Consider the following 25,700-nt stretch of genomic DNA (forward strand, 5'->3'; position numbering starts at 1 on the left):
ACAGACAGCTGCCTTGGTGAGCCTGGCTCTGTTTTTTCCATTCTCACTCCTTTAGGTAATCTGTGCTCTGAATGAGCAGATACTGATTGTGTAGGCTCTGTGGCGTTTCTTCTGGCATGTGTCCTGGTTTTGGTGGGCTGTGTCAATCCTTGCTGTTAAATTTTAATTTTTTTAATCTCAATCCTGACAGTAATTTGTAATTTAGTGGATAGTGCTGCTGAAGCTGAAATCCCTTATAAGGATCTCAATTTCCTGAATACCTAAAAGAACAGTACCAAACCCAAAATCTAGTTTGCTTTGTGGCTCAAGACTTCTGAAAACTTCCTTTTATTTTGAGGCCTGACTACAAATAGCCTTAAATCTGGGCAAAATTGGTTTAAGAATAGTATATAGCATTTTGTTGGGTATGAAGACTTGAAGTGCTACCTGATTATAGAATAGTTTGGCTTGGAAGGGACCTTAAATATCATTTGATTTCAACTCCCCTGACATGGGCAGGGATTCCTTCCACTAGACCAGGTTGTTCAAAGCCCCGTGCGACTTGGTCATGAACACTTCCAAGGATAGGGCAGCCACAACTTCTCTGGGCAACCTGATCTGGTTCCTCACTACTCATATTGAAGAATTTCTTAATTATATCTAATCTAAACTTACCCTCTTTCAGTTTGAAGTCCTTCCCTTTATCCTATCACTACATGCCCTTGTAAAAAATCCCTCTGATCTTCTAGTACAGTGGGCAGTTCTTCATTCTCTCAGTCCCTGCATTTATCTTTTGTGACTTGGTTGGTGTGGCTGGAGCAGTCACTGGTGAAGACTGAGGGGAAACATTTGTTGAGTACCTCAGCCTTCTCATTGTCCTGGGTAAGCAGATCTCCTGTTTCCTTCTGGAGAGGGTACATGTTTTCCCAAGTCTTTCTTTATCACTAATGTACCTATAGAAAGTTTTCATGCTGCCCTTGATATCCCTGGCAAGGTTTAGTTCTACCAGGGCTTTACCTCTTCTAACCTGATCCTTGGCTGCTGAGACACTCTCTCTGTATTCGTCCTAGGATATCAGTTCTTGCTTCCATCTCCATGAAACCTGTGGAGGCAAGGATATGTTTTGTTCCATCTTGAATGTGTTCATTTCAGGGGGTCGTATAATGAAATGAGATTGTTACAGATAGAGGTTGAGGATATGGTGAAGCTTTGCACCTCATCAACAGTGGTACATTTATAGCACCTCTCCTGGATTTGATGTCTAGTAATGCTCTTGCATCTTGCACCTCTCATGTGTTTCTGCTTGCTAGATTTATCCACAATGTAGACATGTAATGTTTCTCTCTCTTTATTTTTTTTTTTTTTTTGCTTTTGCAGGCTGAAGGAAACAACACTGCAGGGCAACCGTTTTTCTACAAAGAGGAAGAAACTGCTGTGCTCCAGTCCTTATTTTGCAGCAGTGATTCTGTGATGCAAGTTCCAAGAGTTACTCTTTCTGTGATAATCTTCTCTATGGCCTCTTCTTGCTGATGTTTGTCCCAGATCTGGGCACAAAGCGGAAGGATGCCGAAGAATGGATACCGTCTTTTTGGCTTTTAGAACATGGGCACTTCTATAAAGGTATGTGATTGCTCTTTGGTTGAAGGGCTGGACTATGTGCCAAGGCCAGCAAAGGGGATTTGCTGGGCTAGAAAGTCATGGCTATTGTTTGGGAGAAATACCTTGTTTAAGCTTTCTGCATGCTGATGTTCATTATTGCTGCTGTCGAGGTGACTGATGAATAACTCCCCTTTTGTGTTTGTTTAAAAAAAAAAGGCAGCTTGAATGCACAATGTAGCTTCTCATTAACTGAATGGTGACATGGTTAGCTATATTGTATGCATTACTGTATGCCAAATCCTTTGTCTAATTGTCACACACGTTCTTGTTCTTGCTGCTGCTCTCGTTCCATCTGTCAGCTATGTCTTATCAACCCTACAGCATGTTGTTCTGGGTGTGGTATTTTTACTACATGTTTGTTTAGCAGTCCCCTCAGTGAAAACTTGAGTCTAGATTGCTGTCTCTTAAAATTGCTGTAAACTTAATGGTATACAAACAGAAGGTTTTAGCTTTTGTGTTGATGAGTGAGAGTTTCAGCAGAGAGGCTCCACTTCACAGAAGTGAGAAGGGGACTCTTTTCCAGTTGCATTTGTATGTTCTGTAATAGATTTGCAGGTTAAAAATAGATTCACTGCTGCCCTAGAAGGATTTTGTATTTTCTGAACAAATGGGGATGGTCTTGTCTGCAACTCTTTTATTCCATAGCTTTTTCTTCCAAGGTTGCTGGCTAAGGTTTGGCTTCTGTCCATTTTGGCGGTGGCTCTGTAATGTATGCTTTCATATCAGAGTAGAAGATAACTTCATGTCTTGGTTGTAGGTGTGACAGTTTGGATGAGTGGCTTTGGCCACTGTTGTTGGAGTTGGTGATCCTGCAAAAAATATCTACTTCCTGCAGAGCCTTACCCAGAGCCTGCTCTTACTGTTTTCAGAGGGATAATATGTTGTCCTTCTTACAGATCCCTGAATCTGAATGGGAATTCTGTTATGGAGGGAGAACTGTTAATTGTAGCGTGTTATGCTGTTCACATATTTCAATCCTATGGAATAATACTTTAGGGATGTCCTTGGAAAGGAAGACAAGTGATCAGTAGGCATTTTTTCTGAGGAACCATAGATTAAATTTAGGCCAGTGCGTGTGAGGAAGTCACTGGACTGGACGTGGCCTATTTTGTGTTCTAGATGCAGCTGTGATCCTCGGCTGTGTGTCTCACCGAAGGGACCTGATGTTTTACATTATTGGTAAGTGAAGGAAAGGCTGCCACTGTAATTGATGACCTCTCTATAGGCTTTAGAATGGTTTCTTGAAAACCTTTGATTTAATTTTAGTTCAGAGTTTACATGACAAACATGAAGTTACTGTCACCCCACACTGTGCCTTCCACCTGGCAGACTTACCTCTCGACCATTCTTCTTGATCCAAAAGTCCTTTCATTGGCCTAATTCCTAAACCATCCCCTTACTTTTTCTTCTGAGAACCAGTGGAGGGTTGTTGCCTCTGTGATGCTTCTTAATCCAGCCGTAATGTGATGTGCAGAAGTTGTCTGGTTATCTGTTTCCTTTAAAGGAATCTCTGTAGTTCTAACTTGCAACTTGAAGGGAATTCCATGTCTGTGTTGGGATATCCGCAAGCCTTACCTGAGACTCTCTACCACCTTTAACTATTTCCTTTGTTTGCAATCATTTGCAGAGTTTTAAGAGACTGGATATTTTCTAACCTCACTTGTATCATAACACAAACCATAAATGTTCACACAATAGCATCTGCCTTAAATACCTAATTTGCATTTGAGTAGAATGCCATTAACAGAAAGGCATCTTTGGCTGGTGCAGAGGGTATTTTAGAGCCTGACTCAACCACCTTGGCTTCTGCACCCACCCTTTGTTCTCTCCCTGCTGCAGGTGGGATCACAGTATCTGTTGTAGCTTTCTTCTTCACCATTAAGTTCCTCTTTGAGCTTGCCGCACGTATAGTCAGCTTCCTTCAGCATGAGGACCGGGAGCGCCGAGGGGAGCGAACTATTTATGACTACGTGCGAGGCAACTACCTGGATCCCCGGTCCTGCAAAATCTCCTGGGATTGGAAGGACCCCTATGAGGTGGGCCATAGCATGGCCTTCCGAGTGCATGTAAGGCAATATTTTTGTTTCCATGCAGCTTTGTAGGCAGGAACAGAGGTCTGAGTTAGGAGTGGGCTCTTCAAATGTTTGGGTTTTTTTTTTGTTGGGGCTAAGCCAGATGTAACTGAGGAGTAACTGGCAAGCTATCTGTTTATGCCTTCTGGTCTGTTACTATGTTGCAAAACTCTGTAAGTGTATATTTGAGGTTTGCACTTCTTAAAGTCTAATCTCCCTCTCTTCTGAATCCTCTGAAGAGCTGAAGGAGACCAGGCTTGTCCTGATTGCTGCTTCCTTTACTGGGAAGTGAGTAGGCTGAGCCTTGCGTTCAGCAAACGTGGTGCTATCTTTTGGTTGTGCAGCTGAAGTTGAGGGTGTGGGAATAGGCATTTTACTAACCCAAGAGCTGTAAAGCTTCATGGCCACTCCCCATTAACTGCAAAATGGATTGTTATTCTGTCAGACTTGGAAAAGCCTGCCAAGGACTCTTGTTTCCCTCTAATCCCAAAAGGCCAAGTCTAGGGGAACTAAGCTGAGTGAACACAGAGAGTTTGGAGCTATGTCGAGAAATGGAAAGGTTTTGCTGGGCTAATGTGCCTATCTTTCTATCCCACCTTCCCATCCAGGAGGGTATCAAAATAAGGAGATAGGTTCAGCTAGGTTGCCATACCCATCCCTCTTGGGAAGGTCTAACTCCAGGGAACAAGCAGTGAAAAAAGCTGGGGGAAAGGGACTTGTTCTGTTCCTAGTGTTTAAATTTATTTCCTTCACCTTACTGACACTCATGAGCTCCAGAAATGTGCCTTTCCACTTCATGCTTGTGTACCATTTGCTTAGCCCTTTATTCATCAACATTAGCTTTGCATACACTAGTTTCTCCTGATGTCAGTCAAGATGCAAACTACTTCAGGCCCCACACACCCTCCCTTACTTAGAAACAGGGAATAATAACTTTTTCCTAACTGGAGGCTGATTGCAGATGGTAGGAGGCTCTGGCCAACAAGCTGCTGGCTCTTGAAGAGCCATGCATATAGAGTTTCAAGGTGTAATTCTTTCCTTGTAAGGAACTAGTGGTTGAGGTATGTTACCTTCTGAAATTGTCCAGGAGATCACTTTGGTGACTGAGCTGCCTGTGATTTTATCTAACATGTTGTTTTCATTATGGTGCTTCTTAGCAGTAAGACTGGGTCAGCTCCTTAGGTCAGCATCTTCATCACACTGTTTTCTGTAACAAATTGGTAAGAGTTTTTTCAGAGCTTAGCTGTAGAAATGAACAAGATCTGCTAGTTTCTCTGAAAGGGTATGGCTTTACTTTTTTCCTTTTGTTAGGGGGTTGTCATGATTTCTGCTCCAATATTGCACTACAAGTGCAGATGGGAAATGCCTAGAGGCATGTTCTTTTCAGGGCATGCATTTGAACCCCAGCACAAAAGAGAATGGGGCTGTTCAATGCCCACTTGTCCTTATTCATTTTGGAGAACACAGTCTGTGTGACAGAGCTGTCTATGAATTATTTTTCCCTTTCTGAGCTGAGATACTTGCCCTTCTCTAAGGCAACTTGTTTTCTCTTCCTCTGTGCGCTGTATGTTTTTGCTGACCTGGACTTCTCTGTTTCCCATGCAGTTATTCTATAAAAATGGGCAACCCTTCCCTGCTCACCGACCCGTGGGGCTGCAAGTTCACATCTGCCATGTGGAGTTAGCAATTGATATTCCTGTAACCCAGGAAGTTCTTCAAGAGCCCAATTCCAGCGTGGTGAAAGTGGCTTTCACTGTGCGCAGGGCTGGGAGATACAAAATCACTGTAAAACTCGGTGGCTTGAATGTGGCCTACAGCCCCTACTACAAGGTTTTTCAGCCAGGTAAGAACTAAGTGGCCCTGTAATGATTCAAAATAGATTTAGAGGTATTGGAGGCCCTTAGGTAAATGTGTTTCCAGCTAAAATAGGTAGGTGACAGGGAAGGGGTTACCCTTCACCATTTTCCTCCTGCCATGTGTGGATCCCAGCAACAGACCCATGAGTAAAGCATACTTGTGACTACTAGTACATAATAAAAGAGAAACTGCTTTACAGAATAAGTCATTAGTGCTACTTAAAATCCCTGTTCATTTCTGTCACCTTCTCCATTTTGCAGTAACTTCTTCATAATCCATCTAGTAGTCAGAGAGTGCCTTTTGTGAAAGTATTGAGTTATTTGTATCTGAGTTGGAGATGCTGTCATAATTTGCCTCTTCTTTTTCTGAATACCATACTCTATTCTTGTAAGCTTGTGGAGGAGTTGATACCTTTGATTACACACTTTGGTAAAAACATTTACTTTTTATCTATCTAAAATTTGTTTTCTTCTACTTTTGTTTTTTTGACCCCACTTGGCTTCTTCTGTGTTTCATGCACATGTTATTGAAAGGACCTCTATTCTTTGCTTTGTGAATAGATACAAAGCTTGCTAAAATATCCCTTCAGAAAGAAGAAGCTCAGGTTTAACCCAAATAAATTTTGTTTGGTAAGCTGCATTTGCAGGTTTTCTTAGGTGTCAGCTAGCTTATATTTTGTTCGTATAGTGGGAGCTAGTTCCTGAGCAGAAAGTTAGAATGGTGGAAAAACATTCTTTAGAGGACTAGTAACTTAGTTTGCTATATTAGTATTAAGTCTCTGATCCAAGGTACATGCTGTGCACTACACCATATACTTCAGTGCTCAGATACTTTGCTTTTTTAATGTAGGATCATAGAATGTGTTTAGATTTGATCCATTTTCAAGGATATTATGCCCCTTGTTGCTTTTCTTTTGCTTTTGTAGCTTCACCTTGGAATTTATTTGACTCTAAATTATTGTTGTCTGTTTCAGGAATGGTGGTTCCCTCCAAAACTAAAATTGTCTGCCATTTCTCCACTCTGGTGCTGACCTGTGGGCAGCAGCACACTCTGCAGATAGTTCCTAGAGATGAGTATGACAATCCCACCAGCAATTCTGTGTCCTTGATAGATGAGCACAATTACAGCCTCTCCATCCATGAGGTGAGTGCAGCCTCATTCCTTGCTGCTCGACTTCAGGTGAGCTGAGAGCTCCTTTTATGAATTTGTTTTCTGTTTAGCTGGGGCCTCAAGAAGAAGAGAGCTCTGATGTGGTGTTTGAGAAGTCTGTGGTGTCCAACCGGCAGACTTGTGAGGTGTTCTTCCGACTCACCTTGCACTCAAGGGGGTGTTTCCATGCCTGCATCTCCTACCAGAGCCAGCCCATAAGCAATGGTGATTTTGACATCATTGTTCTAAGTGGTGAGTCAAGACCTAATCAGTATTTATTCTTCAGGTGTCTTCTTGCAATGTGATTTGCACGCTCATGTAGCAGAGATATTTGTGGCTTCCCTGCAGGCTGGCCATGCTTACTTGCTAAAGGAAAGCCTATTCATTTAAAAATACTATGGTAAATGAATTTGCTTCTAACAGGGGAGATCTCTGGGAGCTCATGCTCTCTGATCCATCAGCAGATAAAAACAAGTGTTTTTCCCCTATTTCAGAAGGTTTACTTCTGAAATTAGGCAATTTTTATTGCTTGCTAGTAGTTGGCACCTGAACCAGTCATGTGTTGTATGTTAAGTTATGTGGAGGAAGAACACTGCATGTAACTTATGCGGGTTTTCTTTTTTTTTACAATGCTATAATTCCTGGTTTCTTCAGGGGTTAGCCAGACTTCAGTGTGGCTGTCAAGTGGCTATACCTTCAGGCTGGTGCTCTGAAAGGGATGTTCTCTGTGTGTTTTTTCTTCAACCAGTCACTAACAGACAAACAGCCATCTCTCATCCCACTCCTGGGTTTACTTTATCAAAGTTTCACTTGACCAGGTTTTCCTTTGGATGTATAACCTTTTCTTTAAAATCAAAGTCACTGATTTGGTGGTGGCCTGTGCATTCTTTTTTCATTCTTGTCTCCATTAGGATTTACACAACTCTTTCATATCTATTTCCCTCAGAGAATGAAAAGAACATTGTAGAACGCAATGTGTCCACCTCAGGTGTCAGTATTTATTTTGAAGCTTACCTTTACGATGCTCCTAGTTATACCAACACTCAGTGGCAACTTCCACCAATGCACCCAAGCTCCTCCCAGCGCCGTCCTTCTACTGCAATTGAGGATGAAGATGAAGATTCTCCTTCTGACAGCCAGACCCCTGAGAAAGTGAAGAAGCCTAAAAAAGTGTACTGCTATGTGTCACCTAAGGTAGATATCAGAAAGTTGCCATACTGGAGTGCATGTTTAAAGTATGCTGTAACTGAAGAGCTTCCTTGTGCTCTGTATCTTAGCTCCAGATTCAGGTGCCTCAGATGTGGTTAAAAAAGGGATTGCTTATGGCAAACATGGAGCTTGTGACTGAGAATAATGTTAAAATGAGCCTTGGAAGTTTTAGGAATGTGTTTTAGAACTTGAAGTTTTATGATTGTGTTTTTAGATTTTAGGACCTTTCTAGGTCTGATTCAAATCCTACTGGATATTTTCTTGCTGATTGTTCAATAGATATTCTGTTTGCCTTTCCTTTGCTTTCTTCAGGTCAGACCTGCAAATCCTATTCTCAGTTTCTGATACCTGTACATTTCAACTTAAGAGAATCTCACCTTCTCAGATTTTATGTCTTTGTCCTGTTTCTGGAATGTTTTGCTGAAAAGAAAAAGGGAAATAATGGTCAGAGAACAAAGAGTAAATTCATAAGTAGAAGAAACAGGAGAAACTGAGGGTTCTCTAATAATAAGAATATGTTAACAGTAACTATTTTCCATTATTACTGCCTAAAAGCATTCAAAAACTAGAAAGAAAATTCCTCTAAATCTAATAATGAATTAAATTCATTTTGTTCATCTATCTCTACAAATGCATTCTGAAAAATGCAGTGATAAATACCAAAGTGAAAGACTAATCCAGGAATTGCTTTCTTGCCAAAGGGAGAAAGAGGGCTGTGAAACAGTTACAGGATGGAGGGAGTTGCTAGCGATTTCTAAATCTGTGCTGCACATGGCTCTAAGAACTGACTTTGAGTGCTATGTCCTTGTGAGCTCAGCATCCTTTCACCCTTGGTGTACTGTTTTGGACTTCCATACTCTTTTCTATTGCATTACCTGGTAAAGTAGATCACCAGAAGTGGGTACTGTTAGAAGCTCTCTTTAGGTGCCAAAGTTGTTAATGTGATTCTTAGGCTTGCATAATTGCGTCCCTAGATGTCTCTATGTATAGAAATAGAAACAGTAGAAAACTGTTACCATGCTGTTATTTTAAAGAGTTGCTGCTCGTATTTGGCTTGTTTGTGGACAAATGCTGATTGTCAGTTTTTCCAATCATTGAAGCTAGGAAAGGTTTGTGCAGGAAGTGGTTTTCTTTTGTCTAAAGATGCTAAAATTTCTTCTTAACTTACTCTCCAGAAGACAGGAGTTGTGCAGTTAGTCAGTTGTTCTGGCAGAAATACACTGAGAGTAAATTTCTGCAAATATCATGGATTTAGCAATTGCAAGTGCTTTTTAAAAGATGTTTAAAATGGTCGTGAAAATTGGGGAGTAATAGGAGTAGTCTGTTGGTGTGACTTTTGGTAAAACCTTTTTGTCAGTGCATTACAGTCTTGTCCTGAATTCAGCTTCTCAAGTGTGCTTAAGATTACTTTCCAGTTGGACTGGTGACGTTCTAATGAACACAATAGCTTACTGCTGTAAAATCTGTGTCATGCTGGCATCCCACATGCGTCATAAATGCATGCAGTGAAGTCTTACTGACAAGTTGCTTATGGTTCTGTGGCGCTTTAAAGGTTTTCTCAAGTATTGTGCCAAATGCTGCAGAAACCTGTTCCTGGGGTTGAAGGGAGGTCTAGCCTTACAGATCTGCACTCTGCCTCATGTGTTTCAGGGACAACCCTTAACAGATATGTGACATTAACATTTTCTTTTCCTTGTGGTTACTCAGCAATTCTCAGTGAAAGAATTTTACCTGAAGATCATTCCATGGCGCCTTTTCACCTTTAGAGTGTGCCCTGGCACAAAGGTGAGCTTTTTTCCATGTATCTGTCACTGCACCTCCATGTTGTTAGCTTGACATCCTTGTGAATCACAAGTCTCTTTTTTCCTTTTGGAGAGAAGGGATTTCACCCACAGAACAACATTGTCTGGCATAAATTTCAACTCTGCAATTCCCTCTCAGTGCCTAAGTTTTTCTAATATTTGTGACTAGGAGCCAGTCTTATCACTCTTTCCTGCCTTTTGTCCCAATGCTAGGCAAAAATCTTGATTCCTTTGCATTTTTCTTGGTTATTTTCTTCATAACCTCCCTAAAATGCTGTGTGTGTCCATTGAAGCCCTCAGAGTTGTATGTGAAGTTTAAAACAGCCTCCTAAATGGAGTCTGGATGCTTGAAATAGTTTTCCTCTTAATGTGGGGGAGCAGAGAAAGTCTTAAAAGCACAGGTGGTGTTGCTCCATCTACTGAAAATACTGTGCCTTCTGCATGATGGGTTTACCCTTTCTTGCATCTTTTTGCTGCTAGTTTTCATACCTTGGTCCTGATCCTGTGCACAAATTACTGACACTGGTGGTGGATGATGGGATCCAACCCCCTGTGGAGCTCAGCTGCAAGGAGAGGAACATCTTGGCAGCCACTTTCATTCGCTCTCTGCATAAAAACATAGGTAAAGGGACAGTGAGGTGGGTACAGTAGTCAGGAAGTTAGCACTTGGGTCTGCTAGTTTCCCTGGGGATTGCTGTCACTGAATGACTTCTGATGAGAACTCTGGTTCCTGGAGTATCATGCTCTGTTCCTATTCGTGCTTCCAGTGAATGTACTTGATCACAGCAGCTGTTCCTTTTCAGCTTGGCTTCTCTGTCAGGCTCTTTGTGAGTATGAATACCAGCAAGATTAATTGCAAAACTACCTTGAGAGTTCTGTCTCCAAACCTTGCTATGGTATATGCATTTTTGGGCTGTAAAGCTGATCTGTGCAGTTAATCTTAGGAATCCTCTGTAGATGTTTGAGGTGTTGACATCTCAGGCCTCACCCAAATTGTCACTCTTCTCAGGAGGTTCTGAAACCTTCCAAGACAAAGTGAACTTCTTTCAGCGAGAGCTGCGTCAGGTGCATATGAAAAGACCTCATTCGAAGGTCACGCTGAAGGTCAGCCGCCACTGCCTGCTGGAGTCGGTGAGTGAATGAGTCATTTTACTTTAGCCCAGTGCTTCCTCCATCCTTTTGATTCTGCTCAGTGCCTAAAGAAGTCCAGACTGGAATGTGCTAGGGCAGCCATGCTAAAAATGGTTAGTCCCTCTGTTTCAAGGCAGATGCCAGCAGGCAGCTTTAGAAGGACTTGTTAAACATAGGAAAGGGCTGCTCAGGGAGGTTGTGGAGTAGCCATCCTTGGAAGTGTTCAAGAAATGCCTGGATGTAGCACTTAGTGCCATGGTCTAGTTGACAAGGTAGGATCAGTCAAAGGTGAGAACTGATGATCTTGAAGGTTTTTTTTCAACTTGAATGATTCAGTGATTCTGTAAAGGGATTCATAACCTGTAAAAGGAGGAAATCTGATGCTACTCTGTCCCTACTTTACATTGGAACTCGAGGCCTGGAGAGAGACTGTCTACCTGCACTAGATTTGAGAGCAGAACAAAGAGCTCCTGAGTCTTTATCTACTGTTTTTCTGGCACAGAGCCATTCAGCAAGATAAGCTGTCAAGTCAGATGTTCCTGAGCTACATGCAATGAAACTCTTGCATCAACAGGCTACTAGTAGTGGTTCACAGTGATGATAAAATATTCTGTCGAGTAAAATCTTCACCATTTCTGACCTGAACTGTTGTGTTTCCAAAATAGAACTTAGTCATTCATATAATATAGTTCTTAAGTGACATTCTAAATACTTTGTATGCTGGGGAGGCAGTTATCCTGACTTAATGTTTCTACCTGTGTCTCACAACAGTAATTTTGCAAAGATGGAACAAACATTATTGAGGAAAACAGGAGTGGCTGGGATTTCCCTTGATTTATACTCAGTAAATCTGTGTTTCAGATATTTTCTGCATGTACCAGCTTGCAGTGTTTATGAGATTATATTTCAGTTAATAGCTTGGACAAAATTACTTCATTTCTAACCAGTATTTCCATGACTACTTTTTCCTGTTATTTTGGAAACTCCTGCACTGTCTTGAGCATTGTAACAGTCCAGTAAGACAGAATAAATCTAGTGCTATAATAATGATGATGATGATATTAATAAAAATAAATATAAGCTCCAATAAATATAAGTGACCAAGGTTGATAGGCACAATGAACATGTTTAGTCCAGAGGTGTGAGTAGCATGATGTTCTAACCTGTTTGAAGATAAACTAAGCCAAAATTACCAGTAGGACTGAAGACTACCACGTAGCTTTTCAAATTTTCTATAATTGTAGTCCAGAATCAGGGCGCAGAATTTTAGACACTTGGGGTATTTTATTACTTTTTTGCATCGTGACTTGCTGTAAGTATGAACTCAGTAATTCTCTTCAAGCTATTTTGTAGTGCTCTTTGAAACATTCCTATTTTAAATCTAATTCGTGGGCTGAAAGTGCTTTACAGAAATTGCTCCTTCCCACAGGCATTTTAAAACTTTAAACAATACTTTACTGCAGCCTTGAGAGTGATATTTCTGTGCTAAGACCTCACACTGGTTTTAAGATGAGCTGTATTTTATGTGGGTAATGTGTCTCATAACAGAAAATGAGGAATTGGCTTCTGTGGCTTTGTCAGGTAAGAATTAAACCTTAGGTGTTTCTAATTTTTACTTTGATACTTTCAAGTATCAAGCTAGGCTATTGGGGTTTTGTGTTTGCCCATTCACATGTACAGGACTGCATATTGGGTATGGGGTGCCAAGCAGTAATGGTTGTTGCTATTTTCTCCTTCTATTTTTCAGTCATTTAAAGCAACACGAAATTTTTCTGTTTCTGACTGGAGCAAAAACTTTGAAGTGATTTTTCAGGATGAAGAAGGTGAGTTATCCTGTGACTATATATGCAGAGGAAGCAAAAGGAATGGTGGCGGAGTAGTTTTAGTCTGAAATTCTGGTTTCTTGTAGTATGTCCATTCTTTTGTGGCTTTCCAGCCCTTTGATTTTCTCACAGATGTTACTGAATTATCCTGCTGGTGTTATTCTAGAGCTACTTCACACAGGGACCTGAAGTCTTATGTAAATCCTGCCCCTCTAGCCCTAAAAAAAAAACAACCAAACAAAAAAACCAACTAGGAGTAGGTTTGGGAGAAGAACCTATAGTTTTGCAGTCCCTGTTTACTGCCACATTGCTACAGAGCTGTTCATTGCAGTGAACTCTTGTGTTGGGTAATACTGAGCAGCATGCATGAAACTCTTGAACTGATGACCCAGTTTGGGTGACCAAGCTTGTTTTGTTTTGTAGCTCTGGACTGGGGAGGTCCACGCAGAGAGTGGTTTGAGCTCATTTGTAAGGCATTATTTGATACCACCAGTCAACTGTTTACCCGCTTTAGTGACAACAACCAGGCCTTGGTGAGTCTGTAGTTCCTATGCTGAATGCACAGAAATGTGACCATTGATGGCTAAACAATGCTGCTGTTAAGTGCTGTGCTACCTTACTCTTCTTTAGATTGCCTTCATAGTCACTTCCAGTGCCTTTCTCAAAGCTTTGCTTAATGATCTTAACCCATTGAAGTGTCAGAGAACTGGCTGGATGAGCAGTAAAGGGTGGCAAACCAGCAGGAAAGGCTGGATTTTTGGGCAAGAGGAGATGACACAAGAGTGTTTAGCGGTTTGGTTGGGTCTGAATATTTCAGAATCAATTTCTGCTTTCATACAGCTTCTTTTCCGTGCATGTGAAACATGTTCTTCCTACACAGGTTTAGGCATTTTATTTCTATTGCTTGGCTTTGAGGACATTACACTAAAGCTCCTTGGCCAGCTTGAGAGATGTAGTGAGTTGAACTGGTCCCATATTTACTATTTGTGCTAGTCAGTCTGGTACTAGGATATTTCATTTTGCTTCTTCTTTGCAGGTACATCCAAACCCAGGGCGTCCCACATATTTACGGCTCAAAGTCTATGAATTTGCGGGCCGCCTGGTAGGAAAGTGTCTTTATGAATCATCTCTGGGAGGGGCTTACAAACAACTGGTTCGAGCTCGCTTCACTCGGTCCTTCCTGGCTCAGATCATAGGACTTCGTATGCATTACAAGGTAAAGCTTCCCAGCCCTGTCTGAAGCCTGTGTCGGTTTGGGGAGAAGTTGAATGTTGGTGTAGTTGCACACCCAGAATTCTGGCTAACAGTGTAAGGGTTTTTTTGTTCTTCTCTCTATGTCCCTGCTTTCTTATTCTTTCACACAGTATTTTGAAACAGATGACCCAGAATTCTATAAATCCAAAGTGTGCTTCATACTGAACAATGATGTGAGTGAGATGGATCTGGTCTTTGCTGAAGAGAAGTATAGCAAAACAGGACAGCTGGAGAAGGTGAGGGAAGCAATTCCTGAAAGTGGGAAAGTTTAACCCCTACTGCCTGCAACGGTGGGGACCGAGAACTCTGCTATGCCTCAGAAAATTGAGCTTACTCTGGGAAGTAACTCCTTTCTAGGTTTCTTTGTGGATGAGAGTTCAGGTATGGGGAATGCTACTGGTCACACTCATGTCAAGTGTTCTGTTTTCAGGTGGTAGAACTAGTGGCAGGAGGGGCTCAAGTACCAGTGACCAATGAAAACAAAATCTTGTACCTGAATCTGCTTGCACAATACAGGCTGGCAAATCAGGTTAGAGAGGAGGTGGATCACTTCCTGAAAGGTAACGTGCTGCCTGCTCCCTGCTCCTCTCTGCCTTTATGTCCCAGGGCATACCACATGCTGCTCTTCTTTTCCAGGTCTTAATGAATTAGTTCCTGAGAACCTCCTGGCTATTTTTGATGAGAATGAGCTTGAGGTAATTGCTGCTTCCTTAAGAAGCTCTGCATTTACTTCCCCTCCTGTCTGACAAATGGAGTGCTTTCTAGATCTAGGAAAAACCTAAAATGTTTCTTTTCTGAGGATTTTAAGCATCTGCAATTTGCACAGTAGCTGTTGCCTTTCCTGGGCTCCCGACTTTCTGACTGCAGTCTCTTGCCTTTCAGCTGCTTATGTGTGGTACTGGAGATATCAGTGTCTGTGACTTCAAGGCACATGCTGTAGTGGTAGGAGGATCTTGGCACTTCCGTGAGAAGGTAAATGAAAGGTTTCTTCTTCCTGCTTGTCGAAACCACTTATTCCAAATACAGCAGAATTGGTTGGAATTTAGTTTTTCAGAAGGACAAACTGAAAAATTCCAGGGTGAGATAGGACTGCACACATTATGATATAATGTTTCCCCCTAGAGAGATCCCTTCTGACTAACGAGAGCTGATGCTTAATCAGATACCAGCAAGCAAAAATTGTCAGCAGTGGTCTCTTTAAAAAAATCCAACACAGCTCTATTTAAGAACAGTTCAGCAGGGAGTCAGGAGGAGTTGGTGGGAATTACTGCTACCGAAGATGTTCATGGTGATATACTTATCTCTAAGAGATGCTTGAAAAACATGCTTGCGGCCCACATGTAGTGTTTGGAGTTGAGTGCTGTGGTACTACTGATGTAGTAGCCTAAATTTGTACCCCCTAATGGTTCTCATCCCTTTCTGCATTTCCCAGTGGGAGGGGTATGGGAATAGTAGCAGCTTTGTTTAGAAAAATAATGGAAGCTGCCAAAACACCCCAGACAAAAACAGATAGAAACGTGTATTTTCAATCTGTAAACACTGGGATGGTTCCACTTGCCTGCAGAAGTACCAGATGATGTGAAAACCTAAAAAAAATAACATAGTGCAAGACGGGAGTGCGCTTTCTGCATTGTAAACCTACCTCAATGCCTATGCAGGTATTTCTAAAAATAAAATCTCTGTGGGGAGAGCAGAAGCAGAAGAAGCCTTTCTGCTTTAAGGGAAAGGATTGGTGGGAGATAGTAGTGTGGGACATCTCTTAACTGATTAGGAACTATGTAATACTTGCCTCTATGTGTCATCCTGGTAAAACAAATCAAGTCTAACTTGCTTGTGACTGCAATTGACTGATATTCTTTTAAGTTGCTGATGTGCTTGCTTGATTTCCTTGGCTGACCTGTCTTTACTTTTCCTGGTTTGTAACAGGTCATGAGGTGGTTTTGGACTGTGGTCTCCAGTTTCACACAGGAAGAGCTGGCCAGGCTTTTGCAGTTCACTACTGGTTCCTCCCAGCTGCCCCCAGGAGGGTTTGCTGCACTCTGTCCATCTTTCCAGATCATTGCAGCTCCAACTCACAGTACTTTGCCGACAGCCCACACTTGGCAAGTATCCTGGGGTGGTAGCACTTTCTTCCTTGTGCTTTTGGGAATGACACCAGCCAGTTATAGTGGGCAAACAGTGTAATGTGTGTGTGACGCTTGTGTCAATCCATCTAAAGGCAGCTAATGGGGATGGTTCCCTCTCAGACCTAGTTTGAATGGAATTTTTCTTTTTTTTTTTACAGTTTTAACCAGCTGTGCCTGCCTACTTATGACTCCTATGAAGAAGTGCACAAGATGCTGCAGCTAGCTATCAGCGAGGGTTGTGAGGGATTTGGCATGCTGTGATTTCCCCTTTCCAGGGGACCATTTAGCCTCTTGGCTCTTTGTGGCAAGACCCAAATCCAATCCTCTGCTTGTTCTCCTTCCCTTCACTTGGGGAGTGGAGGCAGAGCAAAGACTCCATGTAAAGGAATTTGTCATCCAGAAGATGTCATGTGGCCTTTCTGTATCCCAAATATGTCATCATGAGCTCATTTTTTCCCTTTTCCTTGTTCTCCCTTTGGTTCAATGTGAAAAAGCAAAAGGACTGGTGCATTTGTCAAGGAGATACTGCACTTGATTTCCATGCACCCTGTATACCCATCCTTCTGTGAGAAGATGAAGTTCCTAAGCAGAAGTTACATTGAGGTGCAGGAGATCTGCTGAGCTACCTTTACCGTAGCTCTCTAGCAGGAAGAGGGAAGACCAGGATGGAGCTCTGCTGGAAGCCTTGGCTCATAGGAAGTCTTAGTAACTTCCTTTACCCTGGCTCAACTCCCTCAGTGATGCTCCCTGATATCTCACTATGATTTGTGAGGGGAATAGAGTTGTCCATCCTTTCAGCACCTCACCCAGAAGGGTTTGTGGTTCTCCTCCATCTTGCTCTGGATGCTGTTGTTGCCTGTGCCACAGAGAAAAAAAGGCAGTATGCACTGGAGGGAGTAACCCAAAGAGGAAAACAATCTAAACGGAGCACAAGTGCTGGCCCTGACAGTGATCCTGTACTACCTCCACCAGGGTCCGGCAGCAGAAGCGCCCTTCTCCAGCAGTGGCTGGTAATTAGCTTCTGCAAACTAACTGGAAGAGGAGTTTCTCCTCCATTGAATGTTTCTGACAGTTGATGTTGCACAGGAAGCTACTCCATGCCCTTGCCTTCTTTTCCCTTCCTCAGGAGAGAGTGTATGGGCATGAGTGTGATCCCTCAATGCTGAGCACCAATGCCTATCCCACATTCACCTTCAGGGTATGTATGTTATGTGCTAACAGTGACAGATCAACGAGCAGCTACAGTGCGCACTGTGCTTGCATTTGTTGTTGGGAAGATGGTACTGGGCAGAACATGGTACCTCCACCCCAGCAACCCACAGGATCTTGGCTTCTACCTCTATCATGCAGCAGCCTGAGGCTTCTCTTTCTCTATTGCATTTCAGGCAGAGTGTCCAGGGAGTTGCTGGTGCCTGGAGAGCAGCTAGATTTCTGCCCTTCCAACCTTCTTACCATCTTTCTTCATCTTTCCTTTCCACATGTTCCATTCAGTGCTGTTAGCTTTCCAGCACAAAATGTTAACTAGAATTTCACTTAAGTGGTCACTCAACAGCTTGCACCCACCATTGTCTGGCTTGTGGGGAAAGGAGTGGATAGACCAGAATGAGAAGTAAGCTTATGATTGGGGTCTGTTGTAGTTGGCAATCCATTTAGCCCTTCCCAGTGAAGTAAAGGGAAGGGGAATCTGGGAATCTTGATGTGTTCTTCAGTGAAGCAAAATTCAAGATCTTTGCTTTCTAGAGTCTACAAGTAAGTCAAAGGCATGCAGGAGTCATAGTGGGAGAAATGCATTGCTACTACCTGCAATGTAAGCTTTCACTGGATTATGGAATTGCTGGATTTCTTCCAGAATGGATTCTCAGACTGGCATCCCTGAGCTAATTTTAGAACACTGTATTGGATAAAATGTCACATCATCCTCTTCAGTCCCCTTCTGCTGTCCTCAGGCTGATCTGGTCAGACTCGAGCACAGTATGGATATTTTAAGTTAACTGTGTGTGCTTTTCAAATATAGCTTAGTTGAATTGAGTGGGAATTTGTGGGAAATATTCTACATCTATAAAATGTTTTTAAGGCAGCACCTTAGTCATTCTTGGGCTGAGTGTGTTACTTCTGTACAGAAAAAAAAAAAAAAGCCATTTTGGTGCCAAAAAGGCTGTCAGCTGAACATTGAGACTACTCAGGGGGATTTCTTTGCCTTGTGAATTCATTCCCTCACTGGCACCAAGGTGCTGCGAGGCTGCCAGCTTGATGGTTGCCACTCTTGTGCTCTGACAGATCACAATAGTAGTGGCTGTTCTCCCTTTTTTAGTGCAGGCTGCATTCTGCAAGGTTCTGACCTTCTTTGGGTGGAGAGTATGGTACCATTTTATTTATACTGCAGGTGGCTTTCATGGTCAGTAGAGTTACAGCTCCTGTGTTCACCATGCCACTGCTTCAGTGCTTTCCCCAGGGACTGAGAGGAGGTGATGGTGCTCAGCTTAACTCCAGTTTGTTGGGAGGTATGGCTTCATGTTTTTTCCATATTGTAGCCTCACCTGGTTGAGGATGTTTTCAGTCCTGTAGCTATGGGCCAGCTCTGACAGTGACATCTCCCTCAGGAATCTTCTCCCTTCTTCTCTTGAGCTGGCCTTTTTTTATTCTGAGGATGCTGACCACTGAGTGCACTTCTACTGGAAAGAGCTCCTAAATGTTTCTCATTTCATTGCAGCCGGCACCCAACACTTCCCAGCAGCTGTGAAGATGCCAAGGACTTCCTTCCTAACACAAGTGCAGTCAGAACTGGGATGGGTACTCTTAGTCAACTAAACCCATCCCCTCTGTTTGCACAGGCCCCTAGGCTGCCCCCATGTTCCTGAGTTCCACCACAATATTTCTAAACTTATCTCTAGCTTTACACCCTTTCCCAGTACAGTCACTGTTAATGCTGCCCGTAGTGCTGGCAATGGGGATGTGCTTTGGTCACCTATACTGTATGTTGCTTCTGGCAGAGGTTTATTAGTTCCCTTTTTTACTCCTTATTTATTGGCACTTAATAGAGGCTCTTCTGTAGAAATCATTAGGATCCTGATACCATCTTAGGGTCCGTGTTTCCTTTGAGGTGCAGGGGGCCTGGCTTCAGCGTGCACCTGCAGGCCATGTTGCATGTTTATAGAAACCAGGAGCTGTTGATGATACAGGTCAAATCCTACTTCCCTCTGGTGAATTCTGGCAGAGTTCAGCCAAAATTTGGAAGCCTGTGGTTGTAGTAGCTGATTTTGTAAATAGTTTGTATAATAAATAAAATATTTTAAAAATGATGCCTTCTCAGCTCAGCATTCTTTCTGGGCTTTACAGAGGGAATCAAACTGGTGCTGTCTGTGGGCAAGGGGCCTGTCCAGGTCTTCAGATGTCTAGCAGAAATCTGGTGCAGGGGGGGAGGGTATGGTTCTCCACCTGCAGCCTTTCAGAATGGCTGACTGAAGCCAGGACCTGGGAGTTTTTGGGAAGAGGCAGGACTCTGGGCTGGGGCTTGCAGGCTACTGCGAGGCCTCACTGCAGGTAGGCTGGAAAATGCTGTGAAGCAGCTAGTAATGCTAGAAATAATTTTAAGGACTCTTTTATGTAAATTAATAATGCAGTTGGTGCAATCACTTTTCTGTCTCATTGTATATTACCTGACTCTGAGCTTCAGGTACTTGAAGAGTTTGTGCTTCACAGTACTGTCAAGATTAGGTGAAGCCAGGAGAAGAGGGGGGTTTTGAGTCCTTTACACCTTAAGGATTAAAATCCTAACTTTAAACCGTGAGCTGATTCTGCAAGATGATTCTGTGTCTATTAGGATTTCTGCCTGTAAAATGATGAAACACTATTTCCTGGGCTGTACAAGATTTAGCCTGTCCTCAGCCAGCAGAGCATTGGCTGGCTGTGTGTGTTCCACCTCGTAATTAGGTAGATGTTCTCACATGTGAAACCAGCATCTAGTGTTGATTCTGGCTTTCAGGCCATAAGCACTGGCTAAAGAAGAGAGTAAGTGGTGCATGCGATCCTTAGGGATTGCCTCTAACGTGTTGGGTCATGGTATTACTTAAAAGCTCCTGTGGCAAGAGAATTGTCTTATGCTGGACTCAGATGAGAGAGGTTCCATAAAGCAGTGGCGACATTGTGAATACAGAAACTGAAGTTTTAGTGTCCCATGAAAATTGCAGAGGCTGTGAGTAGAGCTGCTGGAGTTGGAGCCAGGGTTTTAAAAGGTGGGTGACTTTGCTAGCAAACCTGGCATGAGCAAACTGATACACAGCCGGACATGCCTTTACAGGCCACGACCAGTACAATTCATAAGAATGGGGCCAAGTTGAGCCTGGAGTTTTCAGAAACTCTGTTTGGGTGTGAAGGAGAGAGCTCAACATGCTGGATTACTTCAGCATGAAGTAAGTTCTAGAGTTTCAGCTTCTCTTTACAGGATGCATGATATCATCTGGCTGCTCACATGGTCCATCCTGATCTCCAGTTTCTTGTGATTTCTTGGAGTGGCGACAGTGCCCTGTTGCTGACTCCACAGCCTCCATTTATCCTGGCATTTGGCATGGAGTTGGAGCTCTGAGAGAAATCACACCCATGCACTTCATGCTGGAATCCTACATGCCCCAGCTTGTATATTTGGCAGTAGCAAAGAGTTGATATCTTTGGATCCTTGATTCCATACACAGCCACTTGACCTGAGCTGTATCATGATGAACTGCTTGGGAAAATGGATTTTTGTGCATTCAGTTCCTCTGCTCAACTTGCTTTGCCTCAGTTGTGGAACTACAGAGAATTAATTTCTTCAGATACCTAAATGAGAAAATGGGGAAATGATGCTTGATTTGGTTAAGATCTGTCCTTACTTTCATAGTGTAATGGCTGAGTTGGTCAGTTGAACCAAGCTGTAATTCCTGGTTCCCAAAGTGAATTACTACATTTTGTATGGTTTGAGCTGTTTTGCTACCACATTGTGTCTGACTGATCTGGCACTTGAGCACAGAAAGAGGTTGAATGTGTGATTAGAGGACCTCTAAAAGGGAAACACTTAAGGGAAATAGCTAAGCTGATCAGAACCTCAGCCTGTCTTGGCATCAGCTGTACTGTGCAGAATCTAAGATTTAGAATCTTCCTCTTAAAGTCTTTGGTTTTTTCATTGAATGCATGAGAGATGCTAATCTCTGCTTTCCAGAACATGAAATTTGATTGTAGGAGAGGAGGTGTTACTGCATGAATGTGTTCATTTTTAAACATAATTTGGTGTAACTTCTTTGCAGTAAAACAAAACAGCTGTAGCTGAAGTTCACCCAAAATTCCTGATTAGTTGTTTCCAGCTACCCTTCTGCAGGAATGGAGTGCTACAAAGTGTGCTGAGGTGTGGGCAGTTGCACACAGGGTTGGAAGTGGAGAGTGAGGCTGAGAGCCAAGCCTCTCCACCTTGGTATAAAACTGCAATGAATACAGTCAAAGGAAGTGGAGCTCTTGCAATGTATGGAGAAACTGGGATGGAGAAACTGGAATTGGCCTAAGATTCTTCCAGAGTTTTCTCTGAGGCATGTAAAGGCCAGAGTGAGTTTAGGTGGTCTTGGGGGGAGTAACTCTGCATGGCCAAAACCAAATTCTTCCCACCCTTTTGAGGCAATTTTCTTCTAGGCTGTGAGTATGTTGGCCCACACCCACCCCTTATTTTAGGGATTTATGCTAACATAATAGTGAAGGCTTGTAAACCCATGCAATTTTCTGAGTAATTTTAGAAATATCATCTCTTACCAGAAGGAACAGCTGTTTGGGGCTTTCTTGTGCTCCAGTAGCTGAAGTGTGAGGTTGCCTTGAGATAAGATAGTGCTGCTTTTACAGCAGTGGTGAAGAAATGCAAGGATATAAAATTCCCTACAGTCCTATTGGAGGAGGATGAAAGTAGCTGTAGGGATTTCAGGTTTGTCTAAAGAAGCGGCTTGCTGAATAGAAGCTAGCTCAGATTTGCAGAGGGCTTTATTGCTGGTGTGGAACAGACTCAGACCACCACTTAAGGAAAACTGGCAGCCTCTTCTTGTCTGTGACTAGAGCAGTCAGCAGGGGTATTCAGCCTTCTCTCTCCCAGGCCCTTGTACATTGGGGAAAACATTCAATACACTGGTAGCAATTGTCTACATTGTTGAAACTAAAAATTACAGGCCAAAAATGTTGCCCTGGTATCTTCCAGTGAGACATTGAATGGTTGCCTTTGTGCTCACCCATTGAGAGCATCTCGGTGACTGCTGTCTTCTGTGCTGACCAGTGCTGTCTTCCTTCTGCTCACTCATTTCCTGTCCATCTGTTCTTTCTCTCCATCTTATTCCCCATCCTAAAGAGCCCGTGGACTCTCTGTGTCCAGAGGTTGCATAGCCCCATGCACAATGGAGCCCTGTTTCAAGATGGGATGGGAGCTCCTAGTCCTACGCAGTACTGCTATTAAAAACCGAGGGCTTGGTTATAGATAGGGCTGTCAGGGAGCTGGGCAGCTGCTGGCTGTTCTGATGAATCTTTTCGGGTTTAGAAGGCTTCCATGACATCCTTCCTGGAGCCCAGGCGTGCCGCGCTTCCTGGCTCAGCTCCGCGCTCTAAAGCCTCGCTGCCCGGCAGCTTTCCTAGGCGCGCCATGCTGCCCCGGGCCTGGGATGCTCGGCTGCCTCCCTCGGTGCAGGGACAGTCGCCATGCGGCAGCTCTGTTGTGCCGTCGGAGCCTGACTGCGGCTGGTCGGCCACCAGAGGGGGACCGGTAGCTCTGTTTAAGAGTGGCCAACTTCAGTTCTCTTGAAGCAGTGCAGTTTGACTTCCAGTTGTCTGGGTTCGTTGTTTTGAGTTTTTTTGTTTGTTTGGTTGGGTTTTTTTTGTTCAGCAGGCCTCTTAATCTAGCAAACAGGTTGGCTGGTAGAGTCACTTGCTGTGCTTCTAATCCTCAAACTGGAGTGTGTGAGAAGTGAGCATCTAGAAAGTGTCTGCTGGTTCTGCACAAGCCCCTGTTGCACCATCCCCCTTGCCCTTTTGTTTTCCAACAGGCAGCGCATTTAAAATGCGTGAAAGGAAGTTGGATTTACATATGTATGATTAACTTGCAGCATTCTCTCAGGAGACTCAGCACAAATAGCTTCGTAAAATTAATGTGCGTAATATGAACAAACAACAGCAGTAACACTAACCAGATTAGATGTGCTCCCTCAGGCTTTGAGACACAGGTTAGTCATCAGTATGTGAGGAGAGAGGGAGTATTAATGTGTGGACTAGGAAAGCAGAATTGAGCTGGTGCACAGAAAGAGCTGATACTCTCTTTTTAGGACTCGTTATAGCAAAATGGACTTCTTGAAATTAACTGCAGGCACCTCTAGCCATTCCAGAGAACCTGGGAGAGTGGAAGCTGACGTGAATTTGGATGAGTTGCAGTAAGTGACTGGAACAGTGCAGTAGCTCCAGGGACAGGAGGGAAAAAGGACCCTGTTACAACCCTCGGGGGGGAAACTGTCCTGAAGTGGCCTCTGCACAGGCTAGTGCCTTCCTTGAATACTCTTTGCATCAGGTTGTTTTTGAGTAGAGGTGGCTTGGGCCAGCTAACCTTACACTTAGCAGTTAGTGGTGTCAGTAGCCTGTTGGCAGTGCCTTTGGAAAGTGCTCTAAGAATGTCTTCCTAGGAGTTGGCTCTGTTGTGCCTCATCCCCTGTGGTTCTTCCTCCTGGCCAGGGCTGAGCTTCATTTAAAGTTTGAAGTGCAGAGTGTCAGAGGAGCTGTAACAAAGACATTACTGAGGTGCACTTGATGCTGTGGAGCTAACTCAGGCCTGAAGCTCTGACCTTGACAGGGCTGCTCCCCAGCAGTGTAAGGAGCAGAGGGAAAGGCACCAGGTCAGTCAACAACAGCAGAAGGTTGGAAGGTGGAAAAGAGTCATGGGACTGGCGATGTTGGATTCAAGAGGCATCTTTGGATTCTAGTACAGAAATGCTTCTGGGTCAGAAGGTACCTGGACCTTCTTACTGCATTTCTCAGCAGGATCCCTGATTCTTAAGTGCTCAGTTTAGTGCTGGAGGTTTAGGATTGCATGAACAGGTAGCCCGTGGAGATGGGGAGAGGAACAGAGTTTGATATGAGGTTGTGGTATTCAAGTTTATAAGAGACTGAAGGAAACACACCACTTCTCATGCCTTTGTCTTGTTGAACAAGGTCAAAGTGACAGCTAGCAGGGATTGAAAGGCAAAAAGCACGTGGCTAATCAAAACTGTCTGCTCCACATATGGAGTGAGGAAAGCATGAGCTTTCCTTCCTATCCTCCTAAGGGCAGATAAAAGAGTGTGACATGCATGTGGATAATGGAAACATCAATGGCTAAGTTTTAAAGCAAATGAACATTCCTGCTTCAGAGCCAAAGCCTGTCTCTGACAGACAGAAGTTAGAAAGGAGGTATTTTTCTGCTTTTCTTGAAGCTATCTACTGTCCTGTGCTGGATGCTGACCAGGAGGAGTGTTTGGTAGCTGGTGGCCCTAGGCAGGAAGAAGAAGGTAGGATCTGCTTTAATCCTGTCATGGATATTGTACTAATTAGGCTTGAGCCAATTTAATACATGAGTAAGGAGCAGGCACATCCTTCACAAAACTGGGTGTTAATGTCTTTCCAGAAAAACCCCTCCTATCCAGGGGAGGGCCACCCTCAGCATCCTGCTGTGTCTCTAAGAGGGACTACATGGAGAACTGGCTCTTCCTCCTGCCCTGTGGTCCCAGTGCAGCACTTACCATGTTCCCAGTGGATGTACACCAAATATGATGAGAAGTCTTTTACATGTTTCCAGAGTGTCTAGGAGTCTGCTGTTAGTCAAATTTCAGTATTGTTGTTCTGTTCATTGGATAGCTTATTTCATTTTCACTCTCTGAATTGTAATATGGGTGTGGGGTGATTACAAAGCCTGAGCCTAGAAGAGAACTGTGTTGTGGCACTGCATCAGGGAGCCCCACACCTGTGCTCTTACATGTCCTGGAGCTGGCAGATTCATGGCAGGGAGTGTGCACTGCTCCATGAGGCCAACACCTGCCCCGTGTCCTTCTTGAGCTGTAAAGCCTGCTTGTAGATAAAAGAATACCTTTTGTCCTTTATGGTCTCAGCCTAGCACAGGTTTGAGGAGAAGGAGGGTTGTCTCCTGAAGCTCATCCTTGGTAAGCCCCATGGAGAGGTGGATGCAGCTGTAGTTTTTCTCTGCCTCCTCACCTTCATGCCTCTCCCTGCATCTCATCCTCTGCCTTTTTCTCTTCCACTATTGCTCTTTCCACTCTGTTTGCCAATATGGCAGTGGAGAAGACGAAGTACCCTGATGAACTCTGGCTTGGCCTTCTCCCGTCTATCCAGGGAGAGCACTCTCCCCAGTTTTCTCTGTCTGCCTTTTGCCTTTCTAATCAGTCATGGTAATTTACCCTGGCACTGTTTGGCAGGGGCTGTACCTTGGCATCATGAGCAGCCAGGGTCAGCTGTCAGCCTCTGAGCCATGAGCCTAATGCAACAGAACAGATGTAGGTATTTTTTCCAAGTTTTTCCTGGGCAGCAGGATTAAGGTCTCTGTTCTCAGCTGGGGTCCCCGTTGTAGTCACTTCCCTCTGTGTTACACAACACCCTATTAAGAAGAAC

At 43.5% G+C, this 25,700-nt stretch overlaps 1 protein-coding gene across 2 annotated transcripts; it reads left to right on the forward strand.

The window, feature by feature from the left end:
- Window positions 1-1,333: 1,333 nt before the first annotated feature.
- AREL1 (apoptosis resistant E3 ubiquitin protein ligase 1) lies at window positions 1,334-19,358 on the forward strand. Of its 2 annotated transcripts, none has more exons than XM_068192841.1 (19): window positions 1,334-1,599; window positions 2,758-2,817; window positions 3,478-3,674; window positions 5,316-5,553; window positions 6,541-6,710; window positions 6,788-6,968; window positions 7,663-7,910; window positions 9,633-9,710; window positions 10,208-10,349; window positions 10,737-10,858; window positions 12,606-12,681; window positions 13,105-13,214; window positions 13,718-13,897; window positions 14,046-14,171; window positions 14,366-14,495; window positions 14,572-14,630; window positions 14,818-14,907; window positions 15,862-16,037; window positions 16,220-19,358. In XM_068192841.1, the coding sequence occupies exons 1-19, from the start codon at window positions 1,509-1,511 to the stop codon at window positions 16,320-16,322; spliced, it is 2,577 nt and encodes an 858-aa protein (XP_068048942.1). In that variant the 5' UTR covers window positions 1,334-1,508; the 3' UTR covers window positions 16,323-19,358. The 2 variants fall into 2 exon arrangements, with proteins under 2 accessions (XP_068048942.1, XP_068048940.1); XM_068192839.1 differs by having other exon boundaries at window positions 1,335-1,599; window positions 3,478-3,704.
- Window positions 19,359-25,700: the final 6,342 nt, after the last annotated feature.

This window comes from Anomalospiza imberbis, chromosome 6, assembly GCF_031753505.1.
Source record: "Anomalospiza imberbis isolate Cuckoo-Finch-1a 21T00152 chromosome 6, ASM3175350v1, whole genome shotgun sequence".
In the NCBI taxonomy this organism is placed as follows: domain Eukaryota; kingdom Metazoa; phylum Chordata; class Aves; order Passeriformes; family Viduidae; genus Anomalospiza; species Anomalospiza imberbis.